Genomic DNA, 13,126 nt, shown 5'->3' with positions numbered 1-13,126 from the left:
AAAACATTTTGTATTCTCCTGAATTTCAAACGTGGTGACACCTTGATTAAAGGAACTAATATGTACTTAAACACAACCGTAAGAAATAAAAATATTTTGTAATTGTTTTTGCATCAAAGGTCAGAACACCTTTTTTTGGTTTAAATTAAATATAGCATGAAAATATCCCAGGTGTCGTTATCAGGCACAACAGATTCTAAGTTGTAGAGACCTACTAGTATAGCTGTATCTATGTGGTGTGGCATTTTAAAGTCACCCTTTTTCAGCATTACAAAAAGAGTTCTTCAGTGAAATTAACTGTAGAGAGGAGGAAGAAGAGTCTTTCAGACAAGTCAAACACAAAACTATTCAAAAAAGTGAACTCACTCTGTAGCTTTCTGGGAAACATTCAGATTTTTGTAAATTATGCAACTACAATTTCAGTTTCATAGATTTGCCAATGATCTTTTTTAAAACTAGGAATGCCCATTTTTGTGACATATACTGGTCTACCAAAGCGTGTCTGGGTTTTTTGTTTGTTTGTTTAAAGTGAGAGTCTCTTTTTTTTTTTTTTTTTTTTAAAAAAAGAGTGAAAGTGCAAGTTTAAAATTAAGAGATGGTCACGGCTATGGAATGGCTAATCCTGGTCTTTTCTTTAGTTATTTTGATGTTGGATTTAAATATTTATTGGTCCCTGGCCAATCCTCGCCTTTTTACAGGCAGACACCCTTCCTTACATGTGTCTCTTACATAAGCAGATGGTACAGCACTTGGTTCCTAAAGACAAAACTGACTGTTGTTTCACACAGCAGTTATTGGAAATGCCTGGGCAGAGGAGGACAAGGAATACATGTGAACTTCCCCTACCCTTGACCTATTTGTCTCCCTCCAGAGACTGATCCCTTTCCTACAGAGCTACCTGCTCCCCTCCTTTCCATCTGCCACCAGGAAGACTTAGGGCCTGTTTGCTTCCCTGAGCCTCTTACACCACCAAAGGGTACTGTTATTGGCCTTTCCCCTCCTGCTGCTGATACAGGGAACTCTTCAGCAAGGAATGAAGCTTCAGAAAAGAAGATGGTCAGTTTGGAGAACCTTAACATATCTACAGTTAATTTTCTGGGGATTTGTTTGTAGGGATTTTTTTTTAAATAAACCAAGATTGGCCATCATGGCCCTTACTTTTTAAAAAGCATGGACACTAATTGGTATGAAAGTATTGTTCACTCTGTTTGTTGACAATATATTTCACCCTACTGTACTAACAGACTTAAAATAGCGTAATGCAAACTCACCTGTACTAATAAACATAACATCATACATGCTGCCATTGAGTGCTGGGACTCTGTCTACCACGATCTGTGTATACCTCACATCTCGTTTTATTAATCTGGGTCTGTCCCCTATCGGGGCCACCGAGTCATCCATTAGAGGGTGATCTTTAACAAACTGTAGTGTTTTGTCCGGTAAATTTAGAGAACTCAGGTAGTTCGCTGCTCTTGCCTCCTTGTTTATACACTGTCAAAAGAAAAATTGTATCATTTGTTTTTATCATATTGTACACTGTTGACAGCAGCAACACCCGCTTTTTACCAATCCAATTTTTAAAGTTATAAAACGCTGTAGGAACATAGGCTCTGTTCTTTGTTATTTCTCTGTGCAGTGCTGAGTACAATGGGGCCCGAATCCTCACCTTGAGTTCCCAGGCACAAATAAATAAATACATACATACATACATACATACATACATACATACTTACTTGCTGTTTCATAGGAATAGCTGTTTTTTTAAAAGATCCTATTGACATAGTATGATTGGGCCATCTGTAAAATGGGTCATGTATTTAGTGTACACCTTTCAAAAAGAATGTTTAATGTATCTTTGAAAGAAGCCTGATGGCTAAAACTGCGCAAGTTCACCTTTAAATAATAAAACTCAAACCAAACATACTTCTCAACACTTTTTTCAGGTGCTTACTCATGTTTTACAGCTTCCTGGTTTGCATAAATACCATGTCTCAATTTGTAGCAGGATAAGTGAACAAATATATTAGGCTTTGGACCCAGCCAAAATATATATTTAAACACCTCCCCCGGGGCCCATATTTCTAAGCTATAGTCAGTTTACCATGCCCCTAAAATTAACTAATACGAAAGCAGAAAATATGTAAAAGCGGAAAAAGAACTATAAGGACCCAATCCTATAAACACTAATTACTGTGAGTAGTGCTTCCTAGTGAGCAGTCCCGCTGAAGTCAGTGTGATGACTTGAAAGAAAGGATTGCAGGGTTATGCACTACTTGTGTTCCTATTGATCTATAATACCTTTCACACTACCATAATGTGCTGTGCCATCTATTTAATTATAAGACAATTCATTACCAAAAACTGAAAAAAATGAATATGAAAATTGTGATATAAACCAACTCTGTGAGCTATAAATAGAAACTACTTCATTGCTAGATACAAAGCTTCAAGATCAATCAGTTGGCAATACGGCAGTGATTAAAAGAAAAAAAAAGTTTTCTAAGGAAATAGTATCCGTATCAGGGCACATATATTAACTAATATCCTTCTCTAATATTTTCCCTGAATTTTTATAGGTTCTTTCTTATGTGCAAGAGAAAAGGAACTGCTGTCATCTGAGTTTATCCAAACTTACAGCTCCAGGTCGAGGTTTAGGAATCTCTCCATTGTATCGGACCCACTTTGTATGAGACTGTTCTACTGTGGCACTCTGCATATACTTTCCTTTGGAGAAAACTTCTTCCACAGTAGACAAATTGTATGCACACACGGCTGACAGCCCCACATTATTCCTAAAATTAAACAGTGGAAAATGTTACCATCTTACTGTGTGGTGATAACCAATCGAGATTAAATTAAATTTCTGCAAAAAGATTAAATGATGCTCACAGTTGTGGGGTAAAAACTCCATAAATCACTGGTTCCCTCAAACTTGGAGACTTCAGAATAAAAACATCATTGATAATGTTGAAAATTAAATTCTTATCAGGTGTGGTACACATCAATCTGGCCTTGAGAAAGGAGGTCCATTTTTTCTGCAAAGTCCTTAATCCTCCTTGGTCCCTCTTTCAGAGGGGTTGAAGGAAAGAGAAGGAAAATGTAAGGTATATTGTCTTACTTAAATAAAGGTTCAACACATACAACACTTATGTACTATCTAAAATTTAAACTGAATAGTCATGAATAAAAGCAGAAAAGCAATTTAAAAGATACAACAACAAACAAACTAAACAATGCTGAAGAGTTTTTTTGGATACAACAGAAACAATGTAGAATGGTTTCTCTCAGCACACAAAGATAGTGTTATAGGGCCAAATTCTACTCCCAACTAAGTTGTGCAGATCTGAAGTCAATGGAGTTACTTAGATATATGCTAGGGAGTACAGATTTTCTGGAGGGAAGATGAGACTTATGACAGCTTCAAAGAACTGTATTACAATAATAGGCAGTAAATTGAGCTGAGCACAGAGCTTTAAAAAAAAAGTAAATAAAGCTGCATTATAACTGCATTTACAAAAGAAATAATATTATGTCTATTCTGTGATATTCTCAAAATGTTAGCAACTTAAGATCTAGTCTGGCAAACACATATGCACGTATTTAATTTTACTCATGTGAATAGTTCCATAGGAGTCAATGAGTATTAGGGCCCAATCCTGAAATTAGGGCAAATACCATGAGTAAAGATTTGCAGGTTCAAGGCCTTAAAAATAAGAGAGATCATTCAACTACTGAGACTGTATGCCCAGAAATATAATGAAATTAGTTGTGCAGTGACTATAAGAAATTTCACTATATTCTGGATTTCAAACCTCAGCTGTGCTACTAATCTTTAAAAGCAGACATCTCAGACCCAAATCCTTGACAGAATTTCCTGCCCTTTCTTTAAAGCTGCTATGCAGAATATTGTATAAAATATGCTAATTCCAAAAAAGCAATCAAGTATTTTTTTTCCTCTTTTTAAGATAATGTATGCGTATAGATGTGTAATCTGCAAGTGGTTCCAAATAGATAATAGTTAAAAAGCTATTCCAAATTTTATGGTTCTCTCACTTTAAAGCATTGACAAACTGTCAGCAGGCAAAGGACCATACTAACAAGACCAATCTAAATTTGCCTCAAGCGGCTGGAAGATAGAAGCCTCCAGGGAAACATTTGTTATTGGTGTTTAAAAATTAAATTAAATTAAATCAACATAACAAAAGTTAAAATAATAAAATGTTCTCACCTTATAGAAATAAAATGTTTAGATAATTTCTCATTGCAATTTTGATTAAATCAATACATTCCAGCAAAACATTTTGTATTTGTATAACCAACATCTTCTGTTCCATCAGAAAATTTTCACACTAGCTCTAATGAGTAGAGAATCAACTCAGCCTGCAATATCCAGGTTTAAACACATTAAATGTGACAGAATCAGGTTGCTGGTGATTGTTTCCTTCCAGGCTAGGACACCTCTCCATGGAAGTACTACCTATCACACCACAGTGAAGAAACTAACCATCTCTATGTAAAAAAAAGCCTTATTTGGCTGGTCTGTAACCCTTTAAAAATAACTCATATAAGTCCACGACAATCACCCTACGGGCTCAGTTCTGCTTCTACTGAAGTTAGTGTAGCCTTTAATACAAAAAAAATCAAAGAACTGCTTCTGTGTTGTATAAAAGGGAAGGAAAGGGTAATCATCATCATTACTTTTTCAGCTGGGACACATACTGAAATCTTACTCACTTCAGTTGTAGAGAGCTTAAAAAAATATTTGTTTTCACAGGCACCAACTAGACTGTCTGAGTAACTATATTTAGGTACAGAAGACTGATATGAATATTTGATTTGCTAAGAATAGATCTGACTACTTTTAATGTGTGTGTAAAACACAATATGAAATATCTTTCATATCTTGCAGATGTTGTCTCGATATTGGTTAAAGCAAATTATTAGATTGTGTCCCACCTTGCATACTCTACTTATTCTTGGAATCATCAACTTTCCAACAAATTCATATTCCACAGACATCTCGGTGAAAAAGAAGTACACTTTGTCATCTTCTTCTTCAGTGCTGTTTTGATCTGCTCTTATCACATCAGCAAAAATAAAACTGGGTTCTACGGATACAAATAAAGAGAAGCATTCTACATTAATAGCTACTTTTTCATTATTTCGTCATTTTCCTCTGGAGTTCTCTAGGACCATCCTTTCTCCCAAACCCCATGTTGTGGGCAACTGCACTCCATTTAGAAGGTCTGGAAGCGGCTCCTCCATGAGCCCATCAATATCATTCCTATTTGGGTAGGGCTGCTGGAGAGCACAGCTGTGTGAAATATTTGCATTGAGACTCAAACTGATTGGAATGGAGTTACAGGTTTGCGATCACAAGATTTCACGTGCCTACACTCAACAGCATGATCTGAGGCTGCTTGCTTATCTGATCATCTATCTAGTCACCCTCCCTGGCCAGCCTCCACCTCCTGTGCCAATAAGCCCTGGGACCTGCTGGAAGAAATGCAAGGTAAGAAGGGGAAAGTGATGTACTACGGTTCATGCTCCTTTGAGGTTTGAGTTAATTAATATGAACCTCAAAGCAAAGGTGCAGGGGTTGGTCAGCTTCCATTTTCTGAAAATCCTTTCATGAGTTGAACCCTATCTGCACAGCCCAATTGAAAATCCACCCAACACACTCGCAAATTCAGCTGGCTTGGAGTACAGGTCCTTAAACTGAACTTGAAAACATGCTGACAGGAGGGTAAGGACACTTTTTTCCTTATCTCCTAATAGTCTGGTTAGTCATGCCGAAGCAAGGTGAAAGGAGACAGGATAGACTGAACTGCTTCTGGATCATGTCAAAACCTGAATGTCCTTCAGATGATTTCAGAGTCAATGCCACTGAGACTCTTGAAGTCTCAAACTAAGTATTTTCTCTCTCAGACACTCAAACAATTAAGAAAGTAAACAAAATACCTTTTTCTTCTAAAAACAAAACATAGCAAGAAACAGCACCTCAGAGCCATCACAAAATTGCCTTTTTTCTTTGAATATATCCATGGACTTCAAGGTAACTATGCCCAGAGATCTGAACTTTCATAAGGGAAAAAAATATCCATTCTGGCCTTTTTTTATGTATTAGGAAGAGGTTTTAGTGGTAGTAAATAGGGAAATGTGGTAGTCTTAAAAACTCAAAGGAAAAACCTTCAGTAAAAGAAATTGGCTTAGTTACCTACACATTTACTTACCATTAAGCCAAGGTATTGCATATTCTGTTCTCAATGGGCTCTGGTGAGAGTTTCTAGAAATAATAGGCTCACTTCCCAAGAAGTTATAGGAAGTTCCTGAATAAAGCTCTCCATCTTTAACATAGAAAATAAAACACAATAAATACTTCAAGCCATACTACTTATTAAGTAACAAAAAAGTATAGAAATATTTCAAGAGAATATATGGTAATTTAAACCTCTCGAGGGAAGATGGCAAGAATTTCTTCTATATTAAATTTGACATTTTTACTGCTTATGTTTCCCCTCTGATCTTCTTTAAAGCTGATGTTTTTATATCTAATTTGTTACTGTTCTAATACAACTTTGATGGCAGAAAGTTACCAGGATTGCTCCTGCAGTAATTGTGAACACATCTGCTTACAGCTGATTTATATTGTATACATAAAAATATAAATGAAACTAAAATATGCCACTGAATTTTTGTAATTGAATAATTTTTTAGAAATTATTCAGAAAAAGTATAGGGTATTCCTCCAAAAGTGAATCAAACCGAATTAATAAGAAGAATTTAAGGATCATAATCCAGTAAGTGTGTTTTTTCTGTTTCCCGTTTCATATTAATTAAAACTTTTCTTCCATGGTCTTGCTATATAAACATACAACCACAAACTTCACTCGTTTCCCCAAATGAAGACTTAGTGTGGTTTAACCCTCTGATGATATGTTCCTGATCACTGATTTCCAATTAATCTATTCTGTTTGGAGAAGAAGCAAGTATTCAGCCCACTTACTATTTCACTTTTTAATTTACTGACACACATGTATTTAAATTACTTATATTTATACACAGATTCTTCTGCAGTGCAATTTTCTTTCATTGATAGTTTCATCAGATACTATAGTGATGGTTGCTTTGGAAATACAATCTGGTGAATGAATGACTATATCAATTGCTATCATCTGCTGGAACTGAAAATCCTAAACATTATTCCCAAAAACCCAAAATGAAAAAAAGTCTAAAAACTATCAATTGCTGCAAGTTTTATGTTAAAAAATCACTTTAATTATAGAATACAAATATTCTGATGTGTGTCTAAAAAAATCAACATCACAAACCCTGGTATTATGTCCTAGTGAAAAGATTAGAGTGTGATGGAGGAGAAAGAATCAATGATTTTGTATTGATGATGTCATTAAAGTTTGAACTTACCAACCATAACTGATGTGTAGCTTTGGGCAGGGTCAAATGGACATCTACCTTTACCATCTTCATTTTTACCTCGGAGTTCAAATGACGTTAAATTCTATACAGAATTAAATTTTAAAGTTAAACCAAAAGAGTTACATTCTTTACTTTCTAATTCAAACAATACATCTATGCAGTCAAAAATAGCTGTATAAAAATATAAAAATAAAGTTTTCTGTATCATTAATATTAAACATCAAAAGATACTTTAAGAGACCATATACTGAGTTAAAAAACAAACAAAAATCTTTAAGTAATAAAGAGAGGAAATGACCCAATAGCTTGGGAGCACAAAGGGAGGTGGAGGAAAGGGTAGCAGGAGGGGAGAAAAGAGTTCTAGACAGATGGGGAGGCCACCTGAAAAGGTGCAGGGAGAGAAGACAGTTACTAGGTGAAGAACAGAGAAGTGGAGAGAGAGGTCAGAGGAGGTGGTTACAAGGTGAGAGAATTAGTTTGAGAAATGACTATGCAGAGTTTTAAAAACCAGAGATGGACAGGAAGACAGTGAAGTTGTCAGATGATGGGTGTGATATGACCCTATTTTTGGAAGTGTGGGAGTAATCTGTCTGCAACTTTATGGACTCCCAGATAATAAGAGAATAGGGGTTTAGGAAGACCATTAAAATGGGAAAGGAGCAAAAAAAATGGGGGACTGCAAGAATAAGGACTTCAAAAGAGGCAGAGTCAAGGGATGTACGAATTCTGGCAATGTTCTGGAAGTGCTGATATACAGACTCAAAGACAAGCCACAGTCTAAGATAATTCCTAGATTTCTAGCCTTGGGAACATAAGTTAAGGGGAACAATAGTGGAGTTAGAGACACGGAACAGAAAGGATATTTTATTTTAAACTAGAAGGACTTCACTCTGAAGCATTCAGTGATATGAAGCTCTGGAATACCCATGAGCTGATAGAGACAAGATAGGCAGAGACGGGAATCTGAGAGGTCAAGGAGAGACAGAAATGAGTATCATCACACAGAGTGTCAATACCATTTAAAACTATGTATTTCAACTATTGCAAATTTGCATCAATAGAACGTAGTGAAAGCAAAGCCTTAAAGTAAATATGTTTCTGTTAATAACCAAGCTGAATCAATATTTTGTTAAAGGCTTTGTATAGGAAGAGTGAATTTAACCTCCAGACTCTGTGGTTAACATGAGACAGTATCACACCCGCTGGAAAACTATGATTGGCACTGGAATTCCAATTGCCTTAGGAAACAGAGATTAATTCATCAGCTATACTTTTCTCCAGTTCACCTTATTATTTAAATGAGCAGTTTTAACTGGTTTTAAAGTTACTATTAAGAGAGAATGCATAGTCACACTTACCAGATGATCACAGATTGGCTGAAATGCATTTGTGCCACACACATAGAGAACATCATCATTCAGCGGTTGTAAGACACGCACATAGTTAAGGCACTCCGTCTGTAGTATAGAAGGAAAAAATAAATCCATTCTGATCAGCCACAACTTCAACATTATAATAGGAACACAGCAGACAACAAGCTATGTTGTCAGTTCTTCCATTTCTACTACTCAGGTTCTATCACAAGCAGCATTTTATATGTTTAAAAAAAATACAGGGCTGGTGATATGATCATTAGTGAGACAGAATCCTCTCTAGCTGACTCCCTAAGAGCAGCATCCAGTGTTATATTTTTGGTGTACAATGGTTTCTAATATGCCCATTATCTCTTAAGTGACCAATTTTGCTTCAGAATTAATATGTTTGTATACAATAGTTAAAATTAGGATTCACTTGGATCTTAAAATTTTGTCTCAAGTCTAGTTCAGATAAAATGGCCTGTCATAATCCAGAAGTAAAGTCTTCAATCTGCCACACATAAATGTCACTTAGCTTCAGATTATCATTTCCTGGATTTTTGTATATACAACAACTCTGATGTGGGCAGCCATCATTATGACAGTTAACAGCTCCTAGTGTGTGAATTTGCCATGTCCACGGGGGTTTCCCACAACCCTGGATGGCACGCTATAAACTTGGTGGCTTTTATAGCTTCCTGCAACCTTTTGGGATGCTGGTGCTGGCAGCCCTCGCTTTACTCAAAAAATAAAGAAACATCCAATTACAACAATTAATTCCTTTAGCTTTGGAATGAAACTCGCAGTTTGGACATAGCTTCAAATGTCAAGGGAAGAGTAGAGATTCAAAATGCTGACAACCAATGAGAATGCTTGTTAACTCTGAACACCCATCTGTGTTTATTGACTTGATCAATAATCCCTATCTGTATTGTGAGCCTCATTTGGCAAGTTCCTGATGGAATACAGAAAGATACCACCATTGTTCAAAACATACCGGGAGCTAGAATAAATAAGCATGCACAACATAACAATGAATACACACAGAAAGTCCCAGAGAGAACAACAGAAATTCAGTGAAAAGAATAAAGGATGAGACAACAGAAACCATACGAAATACTATTAGGTAAATTATATATAGCTAGCATAAAATACTCAAGAACCAAAGTAACCCAAGTGAACTAGGGCAGTGTTTCTCTAACGGTTCATCGGGACTCTCAGAGTAGTCACAAAAAGGCAATCAGGAAGATCACAAGGTACTGAGAGTTTTATTACAGTTCTAAAGCAAATAAAATAAAATTTCCAGAATAATTTTAGGGCAGCCAAAATCTTCAAAATCTGTGAGGTCAAATTACTTTAACTTCTGGATTATGACAGGGTAGCAGTAGCTGCTCCACTCCTTTCATGTGAGCACAAGTGACTCTCTCACAATACACTATCGCACTCTCCAGCTCCCTGCACACCCTTTCTATTCAAGTGCAAGTGTTCTCTATCACCACTCACAACACATGCACACACAGAGAGTATAGACTTATCCATGTTATCATTGATACAGTTACTATAAAAGTAAAAGTAACAAATTTAAGCAAGTCATAAGGAACTGTCAGCCTGAAAAGGTTGAAAAAACTGTACCAGACTAAGTAGTTAAAGTGCAGAATTAACTGCTGCAGTTTACAAAACCCACTGCAATTAACCATTTGCTTGATTTTTTTTTTAATTATCACTTCTAATAGTTACATTCAAAACACTGCTGAAAATGCTTTCCAGAAAACTAAATTCATAATGCTTTGCTGAAAGCTAAACGACAAACAAATTCACCTGTTTGGATTTGCCCTTGTCTGCACATTTAGTTTTTTTGTCTTCAGTGACCTTCCAATACAACTGGAGAAAAAGAAGCGAAACAAAAACAAGTTCAGTGCACTTCACATTCACCTGAAAGTTATTATTAAGCGCAATGCATTATACAGAGAGCAGATCATGTTTAAAAGACAGTCCGCTGCAAATAAGTCATTCTGCAAGTAGCTGTCAGGGACTCCTCAGTGTTTGTCTTTATCCTCTGGGGAGGTGGCATTTCTGAATGCATGTGCAGTAATGGACATTTCAGCCACGGCCAGCACCTCTCAGAGTTCTATAAAAAGATATATTATGACATTTCTTCTCAAATTATTAATGAAGTTCCCTGTGTTGTGTTTACTAGGGAAATAAGATTATGGCAGTTTTAGAGACTTCTACATTAAAAAAGCTGTGGGAAGAATACAATTATTTTTGGGAAAATGTCAATAATTCCTGGATCATTATGCAGATAAAAGGGCTTCAGTGGCTGTACGTGTCGCCATGGATACTGGATTGTGTCCAGTATATCTATCTCCTGGTGTTTTTCACTGGATATCAATGTGGTTCTAGAGCAGTTTTGCTTCTTAATATGTTTCAGATAGTTTAAATGAAAATGATCAACTGTTGAAGAGGGATCAGTTTTACGTGCAGCTGAAGATCAATATAATCACGGGTCATGAATATTTCCTTACAAAACTTTGTGAATTAAACTTAAGAATCAGAAGGAATTTTCTCAAGACCATTCTAGGTGAGAAACTGTGCTCTCTCTCAAGGTACGTCACACTCCTTTCCGAAGACCCTAAAGTACATATACACCCAAGTCTGGCATGGATATAAACAGCAATGTAGATGGTGAGGCATTGCTTAGGTGAGTAAAAGATGTGCCTGAACCCCATAGGTATGTACTCAGATATATACCCTCCATGGCTCTCTACTTGTTCAAGCAGTGCCTGCCAGGTATAGTTTTAGCAGTAAGTGTCCCACTGCCTCTCTTGAAGCACGTAAAGGCTCCAGCAGAGGGAAGTCAGTGGGGAAAGGCTCTGGCAGCTCCCAGCTGCTGAGTCTTTCCTCTCTGCTTCCCCCGTGCCACAGCCTTTCATTGACATGTGCAGCTACACACTGCAGCATGGACGTAGTGTGCTTTTCACTACGACTTTCAGCTACACATACCATAAACACTACTGCAAGAGGCGTGCAGTGTAGATGTAACCTTAGAGACACATTGCAAAACTTATAGCCCAGAAGGAGACTGTTGGCTTTAAGCCACCTTTGCACTATCCCAATCCTTGGCTGTTATGGGGTGTGGAGAGGCCCCACTTCAGGGTAATTCAGACAATGCTAGGGGTCGGTTAAAATTATGGCAGCCTGTCCTATGGCCTAAAGTGCTGCCTAGAATCTCTGCAGCGTTGCTTGTTGTAGTCCTGCTCCTGACGAGCCCTTTCTGCCTCCAGCATGCCCCCTACACCAGGACTTGAAAAAGGGTCTTTGGAAGGCAATCTGGCAACTGTCTCCCACAGTGTCAGCACCAGATACGAGGCTTTTCAGACTCCTGTAAGCCATTCCATCCCTTAATGCATCATAAAGGGACCATAGCAGGGATGAGGATCTCATCCTCTGGCTATTTAAAATCAAGATGGCCAACCTAAGCTAAACCCTCACAAAGTTTTAAACACATGGAGGGGCAGCGAAACATTTATTTTCCCCCTGATTCTGCTCCACATTAGAACTGGAACCATGCAAGGAGCTCTGCACCTTACACATCCAGTCATAGCTTCATAACTGAATGATTTATCAAGGTGGCAGCAAGGCTACAGAAGCCTCTAACTCCACTTTCAAATTTATTTTACTTGACAGTAGCCAAGATACTGTAATAGGGAGGCCGTTGTACACCTCATTCATGGTTGCTGAAGATGGCTTGTTGTTTTTCTTTTTAATATTCAAAATTAGAGCTCAAAATTTCAGAATTTAGGAGGCAAAGCACAAGTTTTCTACAAAAATGTCACCAAAATGGCATTTATACAAAAATCTGTTTAACATTTCTTACTGCTAGGTAACATGAAAAAATACTTAGGAGTTTAGAATTAGAAAAAGCACAGTAACTAGTGCTTCCAGGGTGAATTTTCAGAGTAATGTGCATGGATGGAGCAAACTGTCAAATTCCCACTAATGCTCATGGGAATCACAAGGTGAAATCACCTATTTGCCAAACTGAAAATTAATCCTTTAAAGAATAAAAAATACATTTTCAGTTTTTAAAAAAAATCCAGTGTATTTAAAGCAGTTCCAGACATAAAATACCTCAGTGAATCTTTACTAAAATGTTTTAAAATTCCCTATTTCCTTCTCACCTTTCATGTTTTTCAATGACATTACAAAATTACCTGTAATTTTTCTTCCTGAATATATATGTGCAACATAAACACAAATATATTTACTATAGTCTACACACTATAGCGACATGAAATATCCTACTATCTATAACATTACAAAAACGAATC

General features: G+C 36.8%; 1 protein-coding gene across 8 annotated transcripts in view; it reads right to left on the bottom strand.

The window, feature by feature from the left end:
* The window catches only part of SEMA4D (semaphorin 4D), a 173,643-nt gene that overhangs the window by 36,405 nt on the left and 124,112 nt on the right, over positions 1-13,126 (bottom strand). For all 8 annotated transcript variants that reach the window (XR_006281458.1, XM_038403519.2, XM_043514749.1 and 5 more), the window contains 8 exons: positions 10,614-10,676; positions 8,799-8,897; positions 7,429-7,522; positions 6,237-6,350; positions 4,960-5,111; positions 2,893-3,068; positions 2,639-2,795; positions 1,272-1,494 (listed from right to left, as the gene is read on the bottom strand). Coding sequence is in view for 7 of the 8 variants with exons in the window: in XM_038403519.2 (XP_038259447.1) it covers positions 1,272-1,494; positions 2,639-2,795; positions 2,893-3,068; positions 4,960-5,111; positions 6,237-6,350; positions 7,429-7,522; positions 8,799-8,897; positions 10,614-10,676 (1,078 nt within the window). In the remaining variant the exon portion in view is untranslated. The remainder of the gene's footprint in view (positions 1-1,271; positions 1,495-2,638; positions 2,796-2,892; positions 3,069-4,959; positions 5,112-6,236; positions 6,351-7,428; positions 7,523-8,798; positions 8,898-10,613; positions 10,677-13,126) is intronic.

Source organism: Dermochelys coriacea, chromosome 5 (assembly GCF_009764565.3).
Source record: "Dermochelys coriacea isolate rDerCor1 chromosome 5, rDerCor1.pri.v4, whole genome shotgun sequence".
NCBI lineage: Eukaryota > Metazoa > Chordata > Testudines > Dermochelyidae > Dermochelys > Dermochelys coriacea.
Note: the sequence above shows the minus strand (reverse complement) of the source record. Positions and strands in the feature narration are given on the sequence as shown.